Genomic DNA, 27862 nt, shown 5'->3' with positions numbered 1-27862 from the left:
TGCAGCCCCTGGTCAGGCTCAGAGCAGGGCTGATTGGGGAGTTGGGGCACCGCCCCCTGTCATACACAGAGCAGGGTAGATCAGGAGGTTGCGATGCCAACCTCAGTCACGCTCAGGGTAGGGCCGATTGGGGGGTTAGGGCACCGCCCCCTGTCACACTCAAGGCAGGGTCAATGGGGAGGTTGCGGTGCCACCCCCTGTCACGCACAGAGCAGGGCCAATCAGGGGGTTGGGGCACTGCCCCCTGTCACTCACAGAGCAGGGCCCATCAGGGGGGTTGGGGCTCCGTACCCTGTCACGCACAGAACAGGTCCCATCAGGGGGTTGGGGAGCTCCCCCCAGTCACACACAGAGCAGGGCGGATCAGGGGGTTGGGGCGCTGCCCTCTAAAACCCACAGAGAAGGGCTGATCAGGGGGTTGGGGCGCCGCCACTGTCACACTCAGGGCAGGGCCAATGGGGAGGTTATGGCTCTACCCCGTCACACACAGAGCAGGGCCCGTGGGAGGGGGGGGGGGTTGGGGCGCCGCACCCTGTCACACACAGAGCAGGGCCGATCAGGGGGTTGGGGTGCCGCACCCTGTCACACACAGAGCCGCAGGGCGATCAGGAGGTTAGGGCACCTTCCCCTGTCATGAACAGAGCAGGGCGGATAGGGAGGTTGTGGCCTCGCCCCGTCATACACAGAGCCGCAGGGCGATCAGGGGGTTTGGCGCTGCCCCCTGTCACGCTGATCCCGGTGCCGGTGCCGGTGCCGGGAGGCCTCTCAGCTCCGCTGATCCCGGTGCTGGGAGGCCTCGCAGCTCCGTTGATCCCGGTGCTGGGAGGCATATTACTCTTTTACTATATAGGATACAGGCCTGGTGCACGGGTGGGGGCCGGCTGGTTTGCCCTGAAGGGTGTCCTGGATCAGGGTGGGGGTCCCCACTGGGGTGCCTGGCCAGCCTGGGTGAGGGGATGATGGCTGTTTGCAGCTGGTCACACACCCTTCAGGGTGGGGGTCCCCACTGGGGTGCCTGGCCAGTCTGGGTGAGGGGCTGAGGGCTGTTTTCAGGCTGGCGGGTGACTGAAGCTCCCAACTGCTCCTTTTTTTCTTTTCTTTTTTTATTCTGGGCCAGCTTTAGCTCTGGCTCCAGCTCTGAGGCCTCTGCTGCTGAAAGCAGGTATCTGCTTTGTTTGGGTTCTATAATCGAAACACTGTATCAACTCCAGCTCTGAGATCCCGGCGGGCTGAAAGCAGGTTTCTGGGGTTTTGTTTAGCTTCTATATTTGTAACAATGTTTCAAACTGCAAGCTCAGAGGCCGGCAAGGAAGGCGGGGAACGTTGGTTTCCTCCGTCACTGAAGCAAGCAAGCCTCATGCTAGCTTCAAGCTGCCTGGCTGCCGGCCACCATCTTGGCTGGCAGTTAATTTGCATATCTCACTGATTAGCCAATGGGAAGGGTAGCGGACGTACGCTAATTACCATGTTTCTCTTTAATTAGATAGGACTAGAGGCCAGATGCACGAAATTGGTGCAGGAATAGGCTTTCCTCCCTCCACCCCCCACTTCCAGCACTGGCTTCTCTCTGGCACCCCAAACCTGGTCGGCTGGGAGGACGTCCAACTAATTATCATATTAGGCTTTTATTATTATAGATTTTATTAATTTTTTGCAGAGAGGAAGGGAGAGGGATAGAGAGTTAGAAATATCCATTCAGCTGACTCCTGCACACTCCCTACTGGGGATGTGCCCGTAACCAAGGTACATGCCCTTGACCAGAATCAAACCTGGGACCCTTCAGTCCCCAGGCTGATGCTCTATCCACTTAGCCAAACCAGTTAGGGCAGAACTTACCTGCTCTTTACATTGAAGTTCAGATCGCACTTTCTCCAGTGGCTCATCTGTAAACCTGAACTTTATGACTTCCCTGCAAGTATTTGTTTTCATAAGGATATGTCCCAACTAACTCTCATGTGATTAGCGCAAATCTGATTTTGGGAGGACACAGAATCTGCAGAACCAAATGTAGGTTGCAGTGCTGGGTTACTGATTAGAATAAGGAATGCGGGGGGGGGGGGGGGGGGGGGGGGGGGGTTCCCAAGCACTCTGAAAGCGTGGCGTTTGGGGATGGGGTAAGCCAGGGCCAGGGCAGCACTGGTTTCCAGCCTGCCAGTAAGAGCGGACACAGTAATTGTGACAATGCATCTGAGCGTGGCGGGGCTGCGTGGTGGGTAGAAGGCTTCCCGCAACACTACCAGGAAGTGCGGCCGCACCTCCATGCAGCGGCCACAGACTCTCGCAGGTGTCTGCCCCGCCACCGTGAGCCCCCAGTGCCCAGCATCACCCAAAAGCCGGGGGTGGGGGGGGGGGGGCTGCGCTTGGGCCTCCGGGGAAAATGGGCGGTGGGTCTCCGGGAAAATGGGCGTTTGGATTTGGGGGTTCCCTGCCAGCCTCGTCTATTCCCTCTGGGAGGGAAGACAGGCAGGGTTTGGCAAGGTCCCCCAGCTCCACCCGCTTCTCTCTGCTCTCCCCTCCATCTCTGCACTTCCAGGCCCACTCTGCGCTCCCCACTCTCCCGGAAAGTGGAAGCAAGTATCTGAGTAGGGAAGACCCGGTCCCCAGACGCCGCCAGACGTTATAAAGTCTTTCAGCCGAAGAGCCCGAAAGCCAAATCGGTCCACTGGCGGAGGGGCTGGGCTGGGAGTGGGGAAGCGGGGAGGGAAAGTGCAGGCCTCTCAGGTTAAGCTCCCGCTGCAAAGACGGAGCCTTTCACATCCGCTGGAAATCTCTACTCTCTCTCTCCTCCTCCCCCCTCCCCCAGCCATTTTTTAATGTAACACTTCTATTGAGCTGTAATTCACATACTATAAAATTCATAAGCTTTTAGCATATCCAGAGTTTAGCATATACAGCTATCACCACTAATTTTAGAGCATTTTCATCAACCCAAAGATACCCAAATCCATTAGCAGTCACTCCTCATTCCTCCTTCACCCTGGCAACAAATTTTTTTTTTCAATTTCTATGAATTTACCTATGCTGGACATTTCATAAAACTAAATCAAAGAAAATATAATGTTTTCTTTGGGGCTGGCTTTGTTCACATAACATAATGTTTCAAGGTTCACCTCCATTATAATATGTATCAGCACTTCACTCCTTTTTATAACTGAATGGTATTTCATTGGATGAATATACATTTTGCTTATTCATTCATCAGTTGAAGGACATTTTGGATGTTTCCACTTTTTGGCTATTATGAATAGCAACATTTGAGTGCAAGTTTCTGACAAACGTATGTTTTCAATTCTCTTGCACATACTAGTAAACCTAGAAGTGGAATTCTGGAGTCATATAGTAACTCATGTGTTTAACATTGTGAAAAATTGCCAAACTGTTTTTCATGGTTTTCAGAATTTTACAATCCCACCAGCAATGAGGGCTCCAGTTTCTCCACATCCTCAACAACAGTTCTTAGCGTCTGTCTTCTTATTTTAGCCATCCCAGTGATCGGGAAGTGGTATCTCACTGTGGTTTTGATTTGTTTCCCTAATGCCTAATGACACTGAGCATGTTTGCATGAGCTTACTGACCATTCTTCTTTGCAGAAAACACTATTCAAATCCTTGCCCATTTTTTAATGGGTTATTTGTCTTTTTCTTGTTGAGTTGTAAGAATTCTTTATATATTCTGAATACAAATACCTTATCAAATATATTTTCTCCCAATCCATGATTTGTCTTTTCATTTTCTTGATGGACTCCTTCATGCATAAAAGTTTTCATTATTTTGATAAAGTCCAATTTATTTTTTCTTTTGTCACTTGAGCTTTTGGTGTCATATCTCAGAAACTACTGCCTAATTCAAACCTTATGAGGATTTACACCTACAGTTTCTTCTGAGTTTCTTCAAGATCGTACATTTAGGTCTATGATCCAATTTGAGTGATATTTTGTATATGATGTGAAGTAGGGGTCAAAATTCATTCTTTTGAATGTGGATATTTAATTGTTCCAGCACCAATTGGTGAAAAGATTATTCTTTTCCCTTTGAATTGTTTTGGCATCTTTGTCGATAAGTGTAAGATTGTATTTCTGGACTTTCAACTCTATTCTATTAATCTATGTCTAGACTTACACCAGTAAATCTATGCCCTGACTACTGCATTTTGTAGTAAACATTGGAATCAAGAAATGCAAGTCCTCCAATGTAATGGACTGAATTGTGTGTATCCCCACCCCCCCAAATTCATATGTTGAAGCCCTAACTCCCAAGGTGATGGTATTTGGAGATGGGGCGTTTGGGAGATGATCAGGTTTAGATGAGGTGATGAGAGTAGGGCTTCATGACGGGATTAGCACTGTATTTAAAAAGAGACCACAGAGTTTGTTCTCTCTCTCTCTCTCTCTTTCCCCATGTCAAGCGACAGGGAGAAGGGAGCCATGTGTAAGTCAGAAAGCGTTCTCACCAGAACCCAACCATACAAGCATCCTGGCCTCAGACTTCCAGACTCCAGAATGTTCCTATACTAATAAAAGACAAACATGCAAATTGATCATACTTTCTCTACCCCTTAAGCCATGCCCACCAGCCAATCAGAGCTACTATATGCAAATTAACCCAACCAAGATGGCGGCCAGCAGCCATGGAGCTGGAGCAAGCAGGAGGCTTGCTTGCTCCAGTGATGGAAGAAGCCAAGGTTCCCCGCATGCCACGGCCCGGCTCTGAGCTCCACTGGAAGCAACAAAGTTTCAATTATAGAAGGTAAACAAACCCCAGATACCTGCTTTCAGCCAGCTGTGGCCACCAAGCTAGAGTGAGCAGGAGTGGGTTGCCCCTGGCGATGGAGGAAGCCAAGCTTTCCTCAGGCCTCCGCTAAAGGCAACCAAGTTTCAATTATAGAAGGTAAATAAATCCCAGAATAAAAAAAGAAAAAGAAAAAAAGGAGAGGCTGGGAGCTTCCATCACCAGGGTGCTTGTCCAGCCTGAAAACAGCCCTCAGCCCCTCACCCAGACTGGCCAGGCACCCCAGTGGGGACCCCCCACCCTAAAGGCGGTATGGCCAGCCTGCAAACAGCCATCAGCCCCTCACCCAGGCTGGCCAAACCTCCATGGGGTGAGGGTCCCCACTGGGGTGGACATCCTCCGAGGGGTCCCACACTGCAAGAGGGCATAGGCCGGGCTGAGGGACCCCCCGAGTGCACAAGTTTTTGTGCACCAGGCCTCTAGTGAGAATATAAATTTCTGATGTTTAAGCCATCCAGCCCATGGCATTTTGTTATGGCAGCCTGAGCTGACTAAGGCAGAGGTCATAAGGGTGAGGCCCAAGTGTCATAGGACTGGCGTTGATATAAAAAGAGGAAGAGACACTGAGTGTGTGGGTGAACAGAGAAAAAGCCATGTGAGGACACAGTGTAAAGGCTGCAAGCTAATGAGAGAGGTCAGGTCACACCAGAAATTCACCCTGCTGGCACCATAGTCTTGGACTTCCAGCCTCCAGAACTGTGAAAAGATAAACTGTTGTTTAAAGCACTCAGTCAAGTCTGTGGTATTTTGTTGTGGCAGCCCTAACAGACTAATTCATCTAACTATATTCTTCTTTTGCACAATGGTTTTTGGCTTTTTTGGATACCTTGCATTTCCATATGAATTTTAGGCTCCACTTGTCAATTTCTACAAAAATGCCAGTTGGGATTTTGATAGGGATTGCACTGAATCTGCACATCAATTGGGGGCTCGGGAGTATTGCTATCTTAATAATATTAAATCTCTTATCCAAAAGATTCTTTTCATTTACTTGTCTTCTTTAATTTCTTCCAACAGTGTTTATTAGCTTTCAGTAACCATGTCTTATAGTTCTTTTCTTAAAGTTATTCCCAAGTATTTTATTCTTTTTGATGTTATTGTAAATAAACTGGGGTGGGGTTTTTGTTTTTTGTTTTTTGTTTTTTGTTTTTCTTTTTGGATTGTTCATTGTGAGCATAGAGAAATATAATTGATTTTTGTGTTTTGATAATGTATCCTGAAACCTTGCTGAACTTATTAGTTCTAATAGGTATATATTGGCTTCCTTAGAAATATATATATATATATATATGTATATATATATATATATATATGTCATCTGACAAATGGAGATAGTTTTATTTCTTCATTTTTTTAATCTGGATGTGTTTTACCTTTATTTTTCTTCCCTAATTTCCCTGGCTAGAACCTTCAATACAATGTTGCCTAGAAAGGACATCCTTGATTTATTCCTGACCTTAGGAAGAAAGCATTAGCCTTTCACCATTAAATATATCAGCTGTTAGCTATTTCAGGTCAAAGAAATTCCCTGCTAATCCTAGTTTGTTTTGTTTTTCATCAGGAAAGAATGTTGTCAAATACTTATTCTGTATTGATTGAGATGATTTTTGTTTTGTTTTTTAAAATATTTTTATTGATGTCAGAGAGGAAAGGTGAGAGAGAGATGGGAACATCAATGAGAGAGAATCATTGATTGGCTGCCTCCTGCAGGCCCCACCCTGGGGATTGAGCCCACAACTCAAGCATGTGCCCTGACTGGGAATCGAACCGTGAGCTCCTGGTTCCTAGGACGATGCTCAATCATTGAGCCACGCCAGCCAGGCATGTCCTTTATTCTACTAATATAGTGTATTACATTGATTGATTTTCATACGTTGAATAAACCTTGTACAAATCTCATTTAGTTCTAGAATATAATCTTTACTGATGTTGCTGGATTTTGTTTGCTAACATTTTGTTGAGGATTTTTGTTTCTATATTCATAGACATAATGAACACAAACACCGTAGTTTTCTTGTGATATTATTGGTATGATTTTGATATTCAAGGTAATACTGGACTCAGAGTGGGTTGGTAAGTGTTCCCTCCTCTTATATTTTTGGAATACTTTGTGAAGGATTGGTGTCTATTCTACTGTAAACATTTTGCAGAATTCACCAATGAAGCTATCTGGGTCTGGGTTTTTCTTTGTAGGTAGATTTTTTATTATTAATTCAGTCGCTTTCCTGCTATCAGTCTATTCAGATTTTCTATTTCTACTTGAGTCAGTTTCAACAGTTTGTGACTTTCTAGGTTTTTGTCCACTTAATTTAACTAATTTGTTGGCCAATTTAGCTAAAGTTTTGTCCATTTTGTTGATCTTTTCAAATAAAGAACTTTGAGTTCTGTTGATTCTATTTTTCTATTCTCTATTTCATTCATTTTTCTATTCTCTAATTCATTCATTTCTGTTCCAATCTTTGTCATTTCTTTGCTTCTGTTTTGAGAGAGAGAGGAGAGAGAGAGAGAGACAGAGAGAGAAACATAATTTGCTGCCTCCCACACACACCAAGAATGGAACCCGTCACCTTTTGGCCTACCTGACAAAGCTCCAAGTAGCTGAACCATACCAGCCAGGGCTCCTTTTTCTTTCTTAAGGTGGAAAGTTAGGCTATTAATTTGAGATCATTCTTCTTTTTTAATATAGGGGGAGTTTAAATTTTTAAATTGATTTTAGAGAGAGAGGAAGGGGAGAAAGAGAGACATTGATTCATTGCTCCACCTATCCATGAATTCATTGGTTGCTTCCTTTATGTGCCCTGACCAGGGATCAAGCCCAAAACCTTGGCATACTGGGAAAATGCTCTAACCAAACGAGCTACCCAGCCAGGGCTTAATATAGGTGTTTACAGTTATAAATCCCCATCTAAGCACTGCTTTAGCTGTATCTCATAAATTTTGGTATGTGTGTTTTTGTTTTCATTTAACTCAAAGTATTTTCTAATTTTCCCTTTCTTTCACCCATTGGTTATTTAGGAGTGTTCTGTTTAATATCTACTTTTTGTGAATTCCCCAAATTTTCTTCTGTTACTGATTTCTAATTTCATTCCTTGGTGGTCAGAGAGCATATTTTATATTATTTTAATATGTTTGAATATATTAAAGCTTGCTTTATGATCTAGCATATGGTCTGTTCTGGAGGATGTTCCATGTATATTTGAGAAGGATGTGTATTCTGAGTGGAATGTCCCAAATATATCTTTTTATTAGTTCTAGTTAGCTTATAATTTTGTTCGAGTCTTCTATTTCCTTTTTGATTTTCTGTCTGGTTGTGTTATCCATCACTGAAAGTGAGGTATTGAAAGCTCCAACTATTATTGCTGAACTATCTATTTCTCCATTTTTTTTTTAAATTAAATCTTTATTGTTCAGATTATTACATTTGTTCCTCATTTTTTCCCCCCATAACTCCCCTCCTCCCAGCTCCCGCCCCACCCTCCGCCCTCACTCCCCACCCACTGTCCTCTTCCATAGGTGCACGATTTTTGTCCAGTCTCTTCCCGCATCTCCCACACCCCTTTCCCCCCCAAGAATAGTCAGTCCATTCCCTTTCTATGTCCCTGATTCTATTATGATCACCAGATTATTTATTCACTTGATTCTTAGATTCACTTGTTGATAGGTGCATATTTGTTGTTCATAATTTTTATCTTTACCTTTTTTTTTCTTCTTCCTCTTCTTAAAGGATACCTTTCAGCATTTCATATAATCCTGGTTTGGTGGTGATGAACTCCTTTAGCTTTTCCTTATCTGTGAAGCTCTTTATCTGACCTTCCATTCTGAATGATAGCTTTGCTGGATAAAGTAATCTTGGTTGTAGGTTCTTGGTATTCATCACTTTGAATATTTCTTGCCATTCCCTTCTGGCCTGCAAAGTTTCTGTTGAGAAATCAGCTGACAGTCGTATGGGTGTTCCCTTGTAGGTAACTGGGTTTCTTTCTCTTGCTGCTTTTAAGATTCTCTCTTTGTCTTTTGCTCTTGGCATTTTAATTATGATGTGTCTTGGTGTGGTCCTCTTTGGATTCCTTTTGTTTGGGGTTCTCTGCGCTTCCTGGACCTGTAGGTCTATTTCTTTCACCAGGTGGGGGAAGTTTTCTGTCATTATTTCTTTAAATAGGTTTTCAATATCTTGCTCTCTCTCATCCTCTGGTACCCCTATAATTCTGATGTTGGTGCGCTTGAAGCTGTCCCAGAGGCTCCTTACACTATCTTCATATTTTCGGATTCTTTTTTCATTTTGCTTTTCCAGTTGGGTGTTTTTTGCTTCTTTGCATTTCGAATCTTTGACTTGATTCTTGCGCTCCTCTGGTCTGCTGTTGGGTGTCTGTATAATATTCTTTATTTCAGTCAGTGTATGCTTAATTTCTAGTTGGTTCTTTATCACAACATCGAGGGTCTCATTAGATTTCTTGAGGATCTCACTACATTTATCGGCGGTCTCACCAGTCTTTTCGAGGGCCTTACTAAGTTTATCGGCAGCTTCTAGACAGTTCTTAAGAGACCTTAAAAGTGTGGTTCTGAACTCAATATCCTCCATTGACAGTTTTGTCCTGTTTCTTTGTCTCCGCATTTTTTATGCTTTCTTGGTGCACCCCCTAGTGGTCTTTGTCCGCAGTCTTGTTGCCTTTAAGCCTTTATTGATGTCGGCAATACCGGGGTGATTTGACCTCCAGGCTAACTGGCTATGAGAGTCTGCTGTGTCTGTAGTGGGAGGGCTTCTGTGCTGGATCTCTAGGGCGGTGCTAATCTAGCGTTTGCCTGAGGCTATCCGGCAAATGGCACTGCGCAGGGCTTGGGCGGGGCGGGTCCCCAGGGATCTACAGGGCGGGTGGAACAAGCAGTTATGGCGACTCTCAGTTCCTTCCCCAGGGGCTCTGCCTCTCAGAGCCCCAGCAATGGCTGCAAACCTCGGAGAGAAAGCTGCCTTCGAGTTCCGACCGAAGCCAGACAGTCCCGTTTCTCCCGTTTGAGTCTCGGTCCCCAGAGACTCGCCCGGATCTGGAGCTCAGAGTCTGAAACTCCCTCCCGATTGAAAACAACAACCGCGCCCTCCGCCGCCAGCCCGCTCCGCGCGCGTACTCCGCACCTGAGTATTTCACTTCAGCACTGCGCCTCCTCTGAGTCTGGGTATGGTATTCTCTTTCCTCCTAGTTGTAGAATTTCCACTCAGCCAGCCTTCCCGTGGTTCTGGGTGATGTCCGTTCTGTCCTTTAGTTATATCTCTGAAGTGGTTGTTTGAGGCAGCGATCTCCGGCGTTAACCTATGCCGCCATCTTGGTTTCTCCCCAGGGTTTTTTTTCTCTCCATTTGATTCTGACAGTGTTTGTTTCATGTATTCTAGAGCTCTGTTACTAGGTGCATATAAGTCTATAATTATTATAAATTCCAGACATATTTATCCTTTTATTTTTATAAAGCATTCTTCCTTGTCTCTATTAATTTTTGTCTGATATTACTATAGTAATAACTCTCTTTTGGTTATTGTCTATAGGGTATATATTTTTCCATGCTTTTATGTTTCATCAGTTTATGCTTTTAAATCTAATGTGTCTCTTATATACACCATATAGGTGCATCATATTTTTTTATTCATTCTGCCTGTCTCTATCTTATATTGAAGTTTTTAATCCATTTAACAATTTAATGTACTATCTGCAATTTTGCTATTTTTTTCTATGTCATGTCTTTTTTGCCCTTCTATTCCTCCATTACTGCCTTCTTATGTGTTATAGATAGTGCTAGTGTACCACTTAAAGTCATTTAAAGTTTCTTTTATTTACTTCTAAAGTTATTTTCTTGGTGGTTACCCTGGGGATTACAATTAATATCTTAACTCATAACTACGAGTTTCTTCTTGGAATTTAAATAGTCTAGTCAACAATAAGTCCAGAAAAATGAAAAGGAACTTTTCAACTCACAAACACTGTTTAGGTAAACGCTGGGAAGCTGCTGTGATAATAAGTACCTGCCTTTGGTATGAACACTTACCTTGTCTAATAGTGCATTCTGCCACAATCTAAAGATACTGAGGTAACTTCTATCCCTGGCGCCAAAAGATGTAAAGAAAAACTGAAAATAAAAAGAGTAGGATAATTTTAGTGACATTTTAAAAAGGGGGAAAGTATCTGTCATGAAGCTCTGTTGGCATTTGCTATGGTCAAAGCAAACTAGTGAGTCACCACCGCCCACTTTATACACTCTTTCTGACTTTTTGTTACAATAGATGAAAAACAGGTAATTGGTGCATGGACAAGGTGTCTTTCACATTGTATCTTACAGCAAACACAATTTCATCAATATTTACTTGGGAAAGGAGCTTGAAAAAGGTTGCTATTTATGTTCATCGTAGTTTAACTATGAAAATCAATCTAAATAAATTTATGGAAAAAATTAAAATTTTATTTATTCTAAACTTTGCAAAGAGATGTGATTTGGTAGTCCTTTGAGACAAGTATAAACAAAGAATATGAAAAAATACAGTGGATTTCAGAGATAAATTAATTTTTAAGGATCGTAATTTTAAATTATATCATCTTTCACCTGTCTGGCAAGGCTCAGTAGTTTAATATTGACCTATGAACCAGGAGGTCACGATTCAATTCCTGGTCAGGGCACATGCCCGGGTTGTGCCCTCATCCCCAGTGTGGGGTGTGCAAGAGGCAGCCAATCAATGATTCTCTCTCATCATTGATGTTTCTCTCTCTCTCTCACTCTCCCTTCCTCCCTGAAATCAATAAAAATACATTTTTTTAAAATTATATCATCTTTCATAGTCTCAAATATCTAGAAATATCTAATCTCTGCTAATTATACATATAAAACACCCATATTAACAATAAACTTTGCTTTGAATTTTGTAAGAGAGAAATAGCATGTTTCAACCTATAAGTCTATGTTTGCATGTAACCCCATTTCTTCCTATGCATTTAAGTGGATTTTTGTAGTCACATTTTAATATAGGCTCTTATGAAAAAATCTGACAAGTGGCAGCACTAACTATAGTTTCTGTGTATCATCTCTTCCCTTCCCCTAGTTTGTGACTTTTTATGATTAAATGTTTATTTCCAGGAATGAGAAAGCTCAGTCCTGTTTGATTTGTTAAATAAAATATCAAACTAATAATATTTCAGGTGTTACATTTTTCATACAAAGATGTTAAAGTATAATTTTCTAATTAATAAATTGAAGCCTTGCTATATAATAGTCTCCAAAAAGCAAACTTTTTATAACAAGAACACAGCTAGGAACTTTTCCAAACAGGATTACATACATAACATGTGACCTAATGTCACACACAGAGCCCTAATCAATTTTCCAGATGGGTATAGAAAGATTCTTCATATATCTCCACTAAGAAATGGCAGGTATTACAGGTGGATAATATAAATGATGGCGGTTAAAGATAATTCCCATCCTAAAATATTATTTAAATGATTGTGTTTAATTGTATGCTACCCAAACCTCTGTTCACCAGAATCATTTGTTTGTATTACTTGCTATTATGCATAAAAAACAATTATAGAATTATTACTGTATTAGAAATAATAAGGATGGTTTGCTAATGCTTAATCTATCTATTTCTTATAATGAAGAAATGATAAATATGGAATAAAGTTCTCTTTAACTATAAAGTACAAAAATGTTAGCAGTCATTTAACCATCAATAAGTATTTAAGTATACAGAAATCTAGCATGAAATTCAATGTATTTGATTATTAGATATCCATAATTCTAAGAAGAATTGCTTATATTCCTAACACTGATGATTAGTATAGGCAGATTTTCTCCACATTATGTAATAAGGCAAAGGCAGAAAAGTTTTTCACCTTTTCACTGTCGGTAGCGATCTGGATAGCATTTGGGATGAGTCGAGCAGTTTTCTCCTTGGTCATGAAGGTTATGTTTTTTAAAGCAATAGAAATCTAAATACACAAAAGGAAAAAAATTTCAAAGTGGATTTTTTTTTCATAATACATATAACACAAAACACCAAGTATTACATCAATTTAACCCAAACTAGAAAAACCTAAAGGAGTTCATATTAATTACATGTTTGTTTTTTCTCAGAAAAACAGAGTCAGCAGTCAGACACTCTTCCTTTCAGTAATTTCCCGCTTCAACTCCTATCTCTAACATTAGGATGAAGTGTGAAAAGACATGTGGGTGTTCATGTTCTACACACACACACACACAAAATTCAGACTGTGATAAGACATGATTTTGGCAGTCAAAAGGAAGTATAATCAAGCTTTTTTCAATCTGAAATCTTGTATTACATATGTACACATGGAGCTCAAAGTATTAAGAAAAATATACTGCACACTTCTACAGCACATATTGTGTTTACATATATACAAATATAGATATACAAATATATAAAAATTTACTTTAGGATTTAAAGTACATTACTTTTAGGAGTTCTGTATACATTTCTATCTGCAATTATTTGTATCAACATATCAAATCAAAACATGTCTTACTGTAGTTTCCCATTTGAAGATGTTGCTATGGAAACATAGCCAGTTTTCTGAAAGGTATAGTCGTCCCTGAAGCAAAATGTCTTTCTGAAGAGCACAAGCATAATCTACACAAATAAGGAACAGCTTAGTCACAAAAACATGGCAACTTAACAAATCTTATACTACTTTAGTACACAGAAAATCATCACTCTTCATTCATTAGTTCATGCGTTCATTCATTCATTTATTCATTTACTCATTCGTATTCTTTGTGCACCAGACACTAGGGTTACCAGAAAAGGACCCTGGCCTCATGGAACACAGTCTAGAGGGGAAGGCATACAATAAACAAATAAATGTATAAGTATAATGACCAAAGTGTAGAGAAAGCTCTGAGAGAATATAACAAGGCATACATAGGTATGGGGGGTGGGGCAGGTAGGAGGTTAATCAGGAAAAGTTTTCCAGAAAAAGTAATCTTTAAACTGAGACCTAAAGATCAATAAAGGGTCAGCGAGACCATGAGGGAACAAACAGTATTTACAAAGGCCCCATGGTAGAAAGAAGCACAGCACATTTAAGCTACTATATACAAAGACAGATCTCGGTCCTGAAGAAGCTAGGCAAGGGAGGGTGTCTCAGGCCCTGGTGAGCTGTGGACCTGATGAGAAGCCCCTGATAAGTTTTAAGTGGAAGGGGCATGATCAGTTGTATCTTTATTCACACTGGGAGAATAGATTCAGATAAATCAGTTGGAAATCCAAGGGAAAACTGACCGTGGCCCAGACCAAAAGATGACAGTATTAAGAGAAAGAAGTAAGTAGATTCAAAAATATTAAGAGGTAGTACTGATGGAAAATTGGTGATTAATCAGATGTTGGACAAAGGGGAGGGAGGGATAACTCCAACAAGTGTGTGTGTGTGTGTGTGTGTGTGTGTGTGTGTGTGTGTGTGTTAGTTTGTTTTTTAAAGTTGATCCTCTCCACACCAGCATTAAAATCCAGCAAAATCAAGAGTACTGGTAAATGCCACTGCCTATAACAAGTTAATGCCATGCTTCTAAGATTACGATCTGACTCTTTGGCAAATGTAAATACTAGTAGTATTGCTAAATTACCAATTATACAAGATATAAAAGGCTGCTATGAGGAGATTTAGTTAAACTGATAAATTTTAAAACTATATATACAGTGATTAGGAATTTTAGGAAAACTTGTGGAGGTTATAAACCTCAAAATATTTAAGTTTAGTCATTAAAATTCTAAGCAAATACTGAAAATTGAGCAAAGTAATGCACTCTTTCAAAATGCTTCCTTCAGCAAAACAAAACTGAGATGCCACCAAACAAAAAATCCTAGCAAATAATTAAGCAGATTAAGTTACTCATTTACTAGTATGCATTTCTAAAACAGAGATTGGGCTAAAGATCACCTTGAGATGTCCTGAAGTTTTTATCGAAACCACTGACACATGCTTCTCAAATTTCACATCAGAAATATCTGGCAGATTTATTAAAACACAGCTTGCTGGGCCCGCCCCCAGAGCTTCTGATTAAATGTCTGGGCTGGGATGAAGAGTTTGCATGTGAAACAAGTTCCCAGGTGATGCCAACATGGCTGCTCTGTGGACCACATTAACTATGTACAAAGCCACAGTGAGCAACTGGATTATTTTAATTGGAGATTATTTAATATAGATTGACAGGCTTTTTACAATGGTTTTAAAAATGGTTTCCCCAAAACAGGTATATTTTATTTTAATAAATTTGTACCTCAATAAAATTTAGTTTTCATATAATAGCTTTCTAGCAATATATTCTATGTGAGAAATGACCAAAATATTTTAAAAGCAAAGGGATTTTATTTTTTTTTTGCTACCAGTTTTCTTACTGATAAACAAGCTCGTAATTATCAGCATTTCAGAAAGCAATAGTCTACCTGATTTGAGTCATGTTAACAATCTGATTCATATATAATGGAATAAGAAAGTAACGTTTATCAAAAATCATTTTATGGCCTGGCCAGTGTTGCTCAGTGGTTGAGCATCGACCTATGAACAAGGAGGTCACGGTTCAATTCCTGGCTAGAGCACATGCCCAGGCTTCAGGCTTGATCCCCAGTGGGCGGGCATGCAAGAGGCAGCTGATCAATGATTCCCTCTCATCATTGATGTTTCTATCTTTCTCCCTCTCCCTTCCTTTCTGAAATCAATAAAAAAAATTTCAAAAAATCATTTTATGGCCTTGGTCAGTATGCTCAATGGTTAGAGCATCGGTCCTAGCACCAAAGGGTCAAGGGTTTGATTCCAGATCAAGGGCACACACCTGGGTTGCAGGTTAGATTTCCCAGCTCCTGCAAGGGCCAACCAATCAATGTCGATTTCTCTCTCTCTCTCTCTCTCTCTCTCTCTCTCTCTTTCTCTCTCTCTCTTCCTCCTTTTCTCTCTCTCTTTTCCTCCTTTCCTTCATCCCTCCCTCCCTTACACTCCCTAAAAATCAATGGAAAAATATCCTCAGGTGAGGATTAACAAAAATAAAAAATCATTTTATGGGTTTTTATTACTTTATAATTGATTACTAGAAAGTTAGAATAAAATTAAGTAAATTCAATAAGCAACATAAGTCATTTTGATATGTGGTACATCAACTTACTATTATATGATCAATTTTGGCAAAATTGAATGATTCCAATTCAAAGGTTATTTTAATAACTATAATGATATAATGTATATAGTGGAAATATGTACAGTTTTATGGGAATACAGATGGAGTGAACCATATATTTCTAGAATAAGCTTGCATTATAAGTAGTATGCACATATTTAAATAAACAATATGTACTATTTAGTTTTACCAAAGAATTTAGGCATATCTACACTAATAAAAGAGAAACATGTAAATGGGTGTTACTCCGCTATGCTCACCAGCCAATCAGATTAGTATGCAAATTAACCCAACAAAGATGGCAGTTAATTTGCATACATAGGTGCCCAGCAGCCTGGGTCCCGGGAACATCATCAGCACCCAGGTCACTCCAAGGTAGGCCCTGTGTGGGCCCTGAGCAGCGTAGGAAGGGCCTGAGCCAGGCGGCTCCTGGGCAGGGGCAGAGCTGGCCATCAGAGCTGCGGGCGGCCCCTGCCCAAGCCTAAAGCCTTGGCCAGAGGCGTCAGGCCTGGGCGGGGGCAGAGCCGGCAATTGGAGGGTGATGGGGGTCGATGCCTCTGGCCGAGGCGTCGGGCCTGGGCGGGGGGCCGAGCCGGCGATCGGTGTGAACTACAGAGGAAACACCTTTTCTGACCACTCATTGGCTAAGCTCCCTGTATGCCACTGGTAATATTCTTAGTAACTTGGGTAATAAGAATCCAAAAAGGTGATCTAGGGTTTTTCACCACACTCCTGGAGAAAAAAATGAAGGTCCGCTGCTGGAGGGCTAAGAAATGTCATATCCTGCCCTAGCCGGTTTGGCTCAGTGGATAATGCCTCAGCCTGCCGACCGCAGGGTCTGGGTTCAATTCTGACCAAGGGCATGTACCTAAGTTGCAGGCTCCTCCCTGACTGGGGCCCAGGTCAGGGCTCGTGCAGGAGGCAACCAATCAAAGTGTTCTTCTCACTTTGATGTTTCTCTCTCTCTTTCCCTTTTTCTTCCCCATTCTCTAAAAGTCAATGGAAATATATCCTCAGGTGAGGATAAAAAAATAATAATAAATAAATGTCATATCCTATGAAAGACACATCTTGAAAATGCCTAAAGAAAGTTGTCATTTTTCATGGTGAAGGGACTGGAGTCCGTGTTGATGAAAACACCTTGGTGGCTGCGGTGACTGGCAGTGGCTGCAGCAGCAGGGTGATGGGGCTGGTGCCTTCTCCTGATCAGTCCAGTCACCTCCCACAAAGGGAAGCCAGACTGTGGCATAGGCCCGCTCCCCAAGGGGAGCAGGGAGCGGGCCTAAGCCTTCAGTAGGACATCCCCTGAGAGCTCCCAGTATGTGAGAGGGTGCAGGCTGGGCTGAGGAACCCTCCCTCCCCACCCCAGTGCACAAATTTCATGCACCAGGCCCCTAGTCTATCCATAAGAAAGATGACAGTGAATTAAAAGAGTGTGGTTAGCGCAATGAACTTCTAATTCAAAGGTTCCAGGTTTGAGTCCTGGCAGAGTCACTGTCTTTGAATTGTGCACCTGAAACCTGTATAATTTTGTTAACCATTGTCACCCCAATTTAAAAAAGGAAAAAAAAAAATGTGTTTTTTTTAAATAATCATTCAGGAAGTACACATGCAATAGTATTCTTTTCTAGCAGCAATCATTTTTGGGAGCCCAATAATATGAACATTGCTTTAAAACGACCTTAGAACAACATTTTTAGGATTGTTTTCAGATTTCGTATTTAAATTACAAAAGATAACCATTGTCATGTTTCACACTTTACATTTTTCATGTTATTTTTTTTAACCTGAGACAAATACAAATTGGGGGAAAAAAGTGATTTTCTCCAGTGGAAAAAGGGAAAAGACCCCCATTCCCTTTTCTCAGAGTATTCTCTTTAGAAAACTTGTAAATATATTCTCAGCTCCTTTGAGATGTGTGTGAATCTTTTTTGTTGTTGTTAATTCTCACCCGAGGATGTTTTTTCCATTGATTTTTTAGAGAAAGTGGAAGGAAGAAAGGAAAATGGAAAGAGAAACATTGATTGGTTGCCTCCTACCCACACCTCAACTGAAGCCTGGGATTGAACCTAAATCCTGTGTGCATGCCCTTGACAGGGAATCAAAGCTGAAACTCTTTGGTGGGAGGGCCAGTGCTCTAACCATTGAGCACACCAGCCAGGACTGGATGTGTACAAATCTTTTTAAAAGCAAAATAATCATCTTGCGTCATTTGTTGAAAAGACTAACTTATCTCCATTGAATATACACCTTTCTCAAAAATCAGTTCACAATATTTGCATGAATTTTTATGTGGGCTTTTCTTTCTGTTCCACTAATCTAAGTATCTATTATTTGGCAAATCTCATGCTGTCTTCATTACACTACCTTCATAATGTCTTGAAATCAAGTAGTGTGAAACCTCCAGCTTTGTTCCTTCTTTTTCAGAATTATTTTGGCTATTCTATTTTTTTTTTTTTTTTGGATATTCCATATAAATTTTAGAATCAACTTCTTAATATCTATGTTTCATCAAGCTCGCTGGGATTTTCATTTGAGGGAACTGAGATCTTAACAATATTGAGTCTTCTGATCCATAAACATTTATTGGATCTTCTTTTATTAATGTTTTCCAGTTGTCAGCATAGAAAGCCTGCACGTTTGTTAAATTTATACATAAGTACCTCATTATTAGGAGGCTCTGATATAAATGGTATTTGTAAAATTCAAATTCAAATTATTGAATTTATATATTAATATGATTCTTTTACCTTCAATTAACTTTCAATCTGTGACCTTACTAAACTCGCCCATCAAATCGAGATTATCTGATATTTAATGAGATTTTCTACAGGAAAAGCAAATATACACACTGAAAAAAATATCTAAAAGCTGCCCATAAAATATTAACCAAAATTATTTATAGGTAGTAGGATCCCCAATGATTTAATATTTTTTTGGTAAAGCTTTCATGTTTTATACAACACTGTGTCATCAAATTAATTTATTTCAATAAAGCAATAATGAGTATGATACTCATGCTAGCATACAGGTTTCCATGAAAAGTATCTGATTTCAAGTTGACAAACTGGCAAGAAACATTTGCAACACACATGGAAAAAATCTAATTTTTTAAACATCTAATAAGCTACTTCAAATTAAGAAAAAGACAGACAAATAACCACTAGAAAAATAAGCAAAGTTTTTGAAGAGAAAGCTTCACAGAAAAAGATATATAAATAGATCCTCAACCTCCTTCTTAATTAAATACATATTTAAACAATGACTATGCACCATTTCTATCTACTAAATCCTGCTAAAGCAAAGTTCCTGAGGTATGGCAAAACAGGTACTTAGAAACACTGCTGATGAGAATAAACACTGGTACAACCCTTTTGGAGGATAACTTGGCAACAGTAAACTTTTTAAATGTTCATTACCCTTTTGCCACAATTCCACTTCATGGAATTTATCCTACAATGTGTGCACATGTGTGATAAAACAAATGTAAAAGAAGATTCAAGGTAACATTAGTGGTAATAGTAAAAGACAGGAGCCAATAAAAATTCCGTCATTAGGGGATTTGTGAAATAAATTATGGTACAAAATTCATATTGAATATTAAGCAACCATTACAAGAAGAAAGTGGGTCCATAAGCAGTGCTAATAGAAAGAGCTCTAAACAAGATTCAAAGAGTAAGCAAGCACAGTGTGCTCCCATTTGAGTGCTCTTAGGAATATATGTATATTCCCCTGGGAATATAAGCAGAAAATTTCTGGAAATATAAATAAGAAATTACTAAAGGTAGTTATCCCTCAGGAAGAAGGTTGGAGTGATCTTCATTGGAAGGGCCACTCACCTTCACTATACACCCTCTTGTAGAATTCGAACATTTTATTATGAGAATGTAGTATTTTTAAACGTTCTTCTTAAAAGTTGCTTTAATTTACTGTTACGATTTTTTAAAATCTGGGCTTTAAAGTACTCTAGCTATCTAGAAATTCAGTTATGTTGTATTAAGAACTGCAAAAGAGTATCAGAAATCTGAGAAAGTTCAGTGGATAAATGGTTAAATAAAATATACACTAAAACAAAAACATAGTTCTATATTTTTATTGTAAAATACCTATATTAAGTTTATATTAAAAATAGCCGTTCTTTCTCTCCTTGTGCACACATGCACAGAGGAAAAGCTATGTCAGGACACAGTGAGTAGGCGGCCACATGCAAGTCAGGAAGAGAGCTCTCACCAGAAAGTGACCTTGATAGCACCTTAAACTTAGACTTCTAGCTTTCAGAACCAGGTCTTCACCATCCTCTGACAGAGCTTCAGCCTCCAATCTCTTCAACCTTTATTCTGTCTTCTACACTCATACCAGAATGATCTTGAAAGCTAGCAAAATTTGCCCAGCCAGCGTGGCTCAGTGGTTGAGCATTAACCTATGAACCAGAAGGTCACGGTTTGATACCGGGTCAGAGCACATGCCCAGGTTACCCGCTGGATCCAAAGTGTGGGGCGTGCATGCAGGAGGCAGCCGATCAATGATTCTCTCTCATCATTGATGTTTCTATCTCTTCCTCTCCCTTCCTCTCTGAAATTAAAAAAAAAAAAATAATGCACTTTTGTAAGAAAAATGACTAAAATCTGCTCCTAAAACATCTATCTGAAAGATTACACGAATAATGATATAGCCCTAGAAAATTTTATAAAATTGCTCTACAACCTGTTAAGGAGTATCTTTTATTTGGGGAAAGATAATATATATTGAACATCAAATTTAAATTTTTCTTACAAAACCATTTGAAAGAAGCACCAGTAGAAATTGTGACAAATCATTTCCCTTTAGTTCTATTTTCTTAGCCATTATTTAATATTTTTCTAAGTCAGACATCACCCCTCCTCAAATTACAACTTAGTTTTTACATTGTGTAATTATGAATAACATGCTGCTTATATTGAAAAGCATTTTCTGTCTAGCACAAAAGCTGTAATTTTCTAGAGTATTGTCACTCATCAGTTCTATTTTAATAATGAGGTAGTAAAGTGGTTTTCTGCAACTTCCTGTCTTTCTTACCTGCTATCAGCTTCTCTGTATCAGGTAGTTGTGTGAACTGTCTTCTGTATTCCTCATTCCTGTCTTTATAGGTGGAACTTGAAATCTGTAACAATGAAAAGATTAAATTTTTGATTAATTATTCTCATTAAAGGAACTGAAATGTAGCATCTTAAAAATACATTTTAAATGAACTTTAAAATAATATGCTTTTGATGCAACATTTTGTATGTCTTTGTATGAAAAACCACATAAATAAACATTTCAAAAAACACCAAAAGGAAGGAAAGGAAGTTACCAGCATGATGGAGTGAAGAGTTTGGCAAATCCTCTCTGCAAAAGCAAATTTATAGCTGGGGAAAAAACTGTCAAAAAACAATCACCTCAGTCCTGGCCAGTGTGACTCAGTTGGAGCGTCATCCTGTGCACCAAAGGGTTGAGGGTTCAGTTCCCTGGACACATATGGTAACCAAGTTGTGTATTCGATCCCCGATCTGTCGTGCAGGAGGCAACCAATTGTGCTATTTCTTTTACATTGATGATTCATTCTCTCTCTCCCTCCCTCCCTCCCTCTGCCTTCCTCTCTCTCTAAAAATCAATGGAAACATACCCCCACCGTGATGATTAAGAAAAAAAATCACCTCAAATTATTGGAAACTGACCAAATGCATACAATAAACTGAAAAATAATTGTTCATGAAAATCTACTGAACTTGGAAATACTAGTAGTAGAGGTCTGGGGCACTGTTTCATTAGCCAGCTCCCACTCCTCCTCCTACCCTAACAGTTAAGTCAGTATGGTAGTTCTCTGAGGGTAGAACAGCTCATGAAAACTAGCAGCTTAGCTGAGAGAGTGGACTGAGTTCATTCTGAGTGAAAAGCAGAAAACCTAGGCCCAAAAGTGCAAAGGAAAACTCTGAAGCTATCAAAGTGAATGTAGATTGTAGAGCCAATGGGGGCAAGAAACAAGCAGACTGGCAGATTAGCAGGGGACTTAACAAAGAGATCTTGGGGGAGAGACAGCCATAAGTAGGCTTGATAAACATTCAATGTATTTCTGGCTGAGCAGGGGCTGCATGGTATGCAGCAGAGATGAGAGAGATCCCAACTATCCCAACTATCCACACATTCCTGGTTAGACTCATAATAAGCCCCAGGGGAACATAAAAGCTGAGGCACACTTGAAAATGGTCTGAACTTTAAATGCTTTCCCCAATTTACACACAAATCTGTCAGCAGAAGAAAAAAAAAAAAAAAACGCCTATTACTGGCTCTATGTATTTGAGCACAGTTTTGACCAATCATTGACTGGCATAAAGGATGACTCCTGGGAAGGCATCTTTAAATAAAAACAATAATAAACAGGGCAGAGACATTTGTTGCCACATGCCACAGGACAAACTGATTTCACAGATTTATAATAGGTAAGTTATTAAACAAAAATCAGCAATGACAAGCTTTAGGGGCAGAGAGGATGCAGTCAGAATCCAGAGTTGCTACAATATATTATCTAAATTGTACAATTATAAAAAAAAGTATAAAACATACAAAAGAAAACAGAAAAATGTGGTTCATAATAAGGAAAGAAAAAAGCAAGCAATTGGCTCTTTCAGGGTCCCCAGATACTAGATTTAGCAGACAAAGACATCAAAGCAGTTATTATAAAGTAGAGGCCTGACGTTTATAAGGTTTTTCAAGAATTTTATGGAAACCGCCGATAAATTTAATGAATCCCTCAATAAGTATAGTGAGACCATGGAGGACATGAAAAAGGACCAACTAGAAATTAAGCATACACTGACTGAAATAAAGAATAATTTACAGAGATCCAGCAGCAGACAAGAGGATCCCAAGAATCAAGTCAAAGATTTGAAATACAAAGAAACAAAAAATACCCAACCGAAAAAGAAAAAAGAAAAGAGATTCCAAAAATATGAAGATAGTGTAAGGAGCCTCTGGGACAACTTCAAGCGTACCAACATCAGAATTATAGGGGTACCAGAAGGAGAGAGAGGGCAAGATATTGAAAACCTTTTTGAAGAAATAATGACAGAAAACTTCCCCTACCTGGTCAAAGAAATGGACTTACAAGTCCAGGAAGCGCAGAGAGCCCCAAACAAAAGGAATCCAAGGAGGATCACACCAAGACACATCATAATTAAAATGCCAAGAGCAAAAGATAAAGAGAGAATCTTAAAAGCAGCAAGAGAAAGACAGTCAGTTACCTACAAGGGAGTACCCATACGACTGTCAGCTGATTTCTCAACAGAAACCATGCAGGCCAGAAGAGAGTGGCAAGAAATATTCAAAGTGATGAATAGCAAGAACCTGCAACCAAGATTACTTTATCCAGCAAAGCTATCATTCAGAATAGAAGGTCAGATAAAGAGCTTCACGGATAAGAAAAAGCTAAAGGAGTTCATCACCACCAAACCAGCATTATATGAAATGCTGAAAGGTATTCTTTAAGAAGAGGAAGAAGAAAAAGGAACTCTTACCATTTGCCACAGCATGGATGGAACTGGAGAGCGGATAAATACCACATGATCTCACTCATTTGTGGAATATAATGAACAACATAAGCTGATGAACAAGGACTGATCCAGAGACGGAGAGGCATTGAATGGACTGTCGGGACTTGGAGGGAAGGTAGGGGAGGGTGGGGGTAAGGGGGAAAGATCAACCAAAGGACTTATATGCAAGCATATAGGCCTAATCAATGGACATGGACAACGGAGGGGTGAGGGCATGAGCGGGGGGGGGGGGGGGCGGGGGGGGGGTAGAGGGTAACGTGGGGACAAGGACACATATGTAATATCTTAATCAATAAAAAATATATTTAAAAATAAATAAATAAATAAATAAAGTAGAGGCCTGGTGCACAAAATTCATGCACGGGAGAGGGGGTGTCTCTCAGTACGGCCTGCACCCTCTCCAATCCGGGACCCTGCCGGTTTAGGCCCGATGCATGCAGGATTGGGCCTAAACCAGCAGTTGGACATCCCTCTCGCAATCCAGGACTGCTGGCTCCTAACTGCTCACCTGCCTGATCGCCCCTAACCAGCTCTGCCTGCCTGCCTGCCTGCCTGATCCCCTTAACTGCACTCCCCTGCCGGCCTGATCCCCCTAACTGCTCTCCCCTGCCAGTCTGATCCCCTTAACTTCTCTCCTGCAGGCCTGATACCCCTAACTGCTCTCACTTGCTGGCCTGATCACCCCTAACTGCCTCTGCCTCAGCCCCATCAACGTGGCTTTGTCCAGAAGGACATCCGGAAGGTCGCCCAAAAGATGTCTGGTCTATTAGCATATTACTTTTTTATTAGTATAGATATATTCAAAGAACTAAAGAGAACCATGCTTAAAGAATTAAAGGAAAGTATGGCAACAATGACTCAACAAGTAGATAATTTCTACAAATAAATTTTTTAGATATATTTTTATTGATTTGAGAGAGAAAGGGAGAGGAGAGAGAGATAGCAACATCAATGATGAGAGAGAATCATTGACCGGCTGCATCCTGCATGGCCCCTACTGGGAATCAAGCTCAGAACCCAGGCATGTGCCCCGACCAGGAATTGAACTGTGACCTCCTGGTTCATAGGTTAACACTCAACCTCTGAGCCACCCTGGCCAGGCAATAAAAAAAAATTTTTTAATTTTTTTTAATAATATGTTTTTATTGATTTCAGAGAGGAAGGGTGAGGGAGAAAGAGATACAACAATTTTAAATGTATATATAACAAACAGCAAAGCCCCAAAAATTAGGAAGCAAAAACTGACAACACAATTGGAAAAAAAGACCATTCAACATAAGTTAGATATACTATTAAGCCATTCTCAATAACTGATAGAATGACTGGACAGAAGAGATAGACATAGAAATAGCAATGTGAGAGACACACATCAATTGGTTGCCTCCCAACCAGAGCCAGGGATCAAATCTGCAACCCAGGTATAAGCCTTTGACCAGGAATCAAACCCTCAACCCTTCAGTGCATGGGCCATCGCTCCAACCACTTAGCAACACCAGCCTGGGCTATATTTTTAATCAAAATGAATTAAAATGGTATCCTAAATTATGTTGTACACCTGAAACTAATATAAAATAATATTGAATGCACACTGTAATTGAAATTTAAAAAAAAATTTTAAATGGTATCCTAAAAAATATTTGGCACATAAAGAGAGAATTAAAAGGGGAAAAGAAGACAAAAAAGATAGGAAACATTGAGAAAACAAATAGCAAAATGGCTACTCACGAATACAACCATATTATAACTACATTAAATATAAATGGACTAAACACAGAGACTGACAAACTGGATAAAAATAAACCCAACTATATGCTGTCTACAAAAGACACACCCTAAATCCAAAAGGAGTGGAGGGGCAGGGATGGGCTGCAGGGGGCCAATGGGGGGAAATGGGGATATATATAATACTTTCAACAACAAATAATTATTTTTAAAAATCAAAAGCTCTAGCCGGCATGGCTCAGTGGATAGGGAGTTGACCTGTGGACTGAAGGATCACAGGTTCAATTCCAGTCAAGGGCATATGCCTGGGTTGCAGGCTCGATCCCCAGTGGGGGACATGCAGGAGGCAGCCGATCAATGATTCTTTCTCATCATTGATGTTTCTATCGCTCTCTCTCCCTCTCCCTTCCTCTCTGAAATCAATAAAAATATATTTTAAACACACACACAAAAGTGAAAGAATGGAAAAAGATATACCATACAAACAATAACCCTAAGAGAATATGAGTGACTATATTACTATACGCTGAAATAGACTTTAAAGACAAAAAAATTAATAGACACTAAGATATTTTTAATAATTAAAAGATCAATATATGAGAAAGATACAACAATTTTAAATGTATATATAACAAACAGCAAAGCCCCAAAAATTAGGAAGCAAAAACTGACAACACAATTGGAAAACAGACCATTCAACATAAGTTAGATATACTATTAAGCCATTCTCAATAACTGATAGAATGACTGGACAGAAAGCCAGCAAGGATATAGAAGACTTTAACAACAGTATCTAGCCATTTACAACAGCTATGTAGAAGGCATTATACTAAGTAAAATAAGCCACACAAAGAAAGACAAACACTAGGTAGTATTACTTTACTGTGGAACCTAAATAAAAAGAGAAACCCATAGAAACAGAGTAGAAAGTGGTCGCCAGGGGCTTGGGAGTAAAAATAATGAGAAATTGGTAAAGGGCACAAAAGTTCATCTATAACATTAATAAGTTCTGAGGAACTAATGTAGGATATGATGACTATAGTTGATAACACTGTACTGTGTAACTGAACTTGACATTTGCTAAGAAAGAACTTAATATTGTCCCAAATAGAATTAATATGTAAAGCGATGGGTGTATTAATTAACTAAGTGGAAGGTATTCTTTCACAATGTGTGTGCATATCAAACCCTCAGAACATACACTTTAAATAGTTCACAAGTTTATTTGTCAATTGTATTATCTATATATATAAAAGGCTAATATGCAAAGTGTCCCCTCGGGAGTTCAACCGTGAGACCAGGAGTTTGATCACTTGCTGTGATGTGCACTGACCACCAGGGGGCAACGCAGAACATGGCGGACAACCAGCGGCGATGGTGGTGGGGCTCTGAAGGAGCAAGGGAAGGAGGAGGTGGGGAGGTGGGGAGGCAGGGAGGCAAGGAACCTGATCAGCCCTGATCACCGGCCAGGCCTAGGGACCCTACCCTTGCATGAATTTCATGCACTGGGCCTCTAGTATGTCAATAAAACTGAGAGGAGGGGAAGAAACATTATCCACCAACTATATTTGCCACTTATAAAACACTTCATTCAACCAGTGTGGAATCTGTACTTTTTTTCAAGTACAGAACATTCTCCAAAATATATAATATGCTAGGTCACAAAACAAGTTTCAATTAATTTAAAAGGATTGAAACCATACAAAGTATGTTGTCTGTCAAAATAGCCTGGTACTATCACAAGAACAGGCATAGAGAACAATGGAACAAAACAGAGACCCCAGAAATCGACTCACACCATTATGGTCTATTAATATTTGACAAAGGAGGCAAGAACATACAATAAAGATAGTCTCTTCAAGAAATGATTTGGGGAAAATTGGATAGATACATGCCAAAAAAAAAAAAAAAAAAATGAAACCAGACCACCGACTTACACCATACACAAGAATAAACTCAAAATGGATAAAGGACTTAAATGCAAGCCATGAAACCATAAAAATCCTAGAAGAAAATATAGGCAGTAAAATCTCAGACATCTCACAGATACCATTATAAACTTTTGAACAATAATAGATACAGAGGCAGAGCTGCCTCAAACAGATTGTCAAACTGCAGCAGGAAGGCCGGGGAGGGTTGCGGGGCAGGAGGTAGGGGGGTAAGAGATCAACTAAAGGAATTGTATGCATGCATAGAAGCATAACCAGTGGACATATGAAATTGCCAATGTTGACCAATTTGAACACAAAAGTATATGTTTATGTTTCAAGTTACTATAATATTATCAGTATTCCTGTAAAAAAAAAAAAAAAAAAAAAATTTAGTAGAACACTTCTGTATCCATGTGTAATTTTGAAGTATGTCTTGAAAATCTCCCAATATATGCTTTTGTGTTAACTTTTTTATTATTGACTTATAACAATTCCTTTTGGGTTAGAAAATGAAAGCGTAAAAATAATATTCTTAGTATGTTTTGAGCCTTGCTTTATGACATAGAACATTGATAGCATACTTATATAAATTTCCATTATACGAAAATTGGATAGATACATGCCAAAAAAAAAAAAAAATGAAACCAGACCACCGACTTACACCATACACAAGAATAAACTCAAAATGGATAA

General features: G+C 39.9%; 1 protein-coding gene across 3 annotated transcripts in view; it reads right to left on the bottom strand.

Annotated features, from left to right (window-relative positions):
* Positions 1-27862, bottom strand: part of GRAMD1C (GRAM domain containing 1C) — an 84563-nt gene that overhangs the window by 46862 nt on the left and 9839 nt on the right. For all 3 annotated transcript variants that reach the window (XM_036350267.1, XM_036350270.1, XM_036350269.1), the window contains exons 3-6: positions 21004-21088; positions 13308-13411; positions 12654-12749; positions 10816-10896 (exon numbers count right to left, since the gene is read on the bottom strand). In XM_036350267.1, coding sequence (XP_036206160.1) covers positions 10816-10896; positions 12654-12749; positions 13308-13411; positions 21004-21088 — 366 coding nt within the window. The remainder of the gene's footprint in view (positions 1-10815; positions 10897-12653; positions 12750-13307; positions 13412-21003; positions 21089-27862) is intronic.

This window comes from Myotis myotis, unplaced genomic scaffold, assembly GCF_014108235.1.
Source record: "Myotis myotis isolate mMyoMyo1 unplaced genomic scaffold, mMyoMyo1.p scaffold_m19_p_2, whole genome shotgun sequence".
Taxonomy (NCBI): Eukaryota; Metazoa; Chordata; class Mammalia; order Chiroptera; family Vespertilionidae; genus Myotis; species Myotis myotis.
This window is presented reverse-complemented; position numbering and strand designations above follow the sequence as displayed.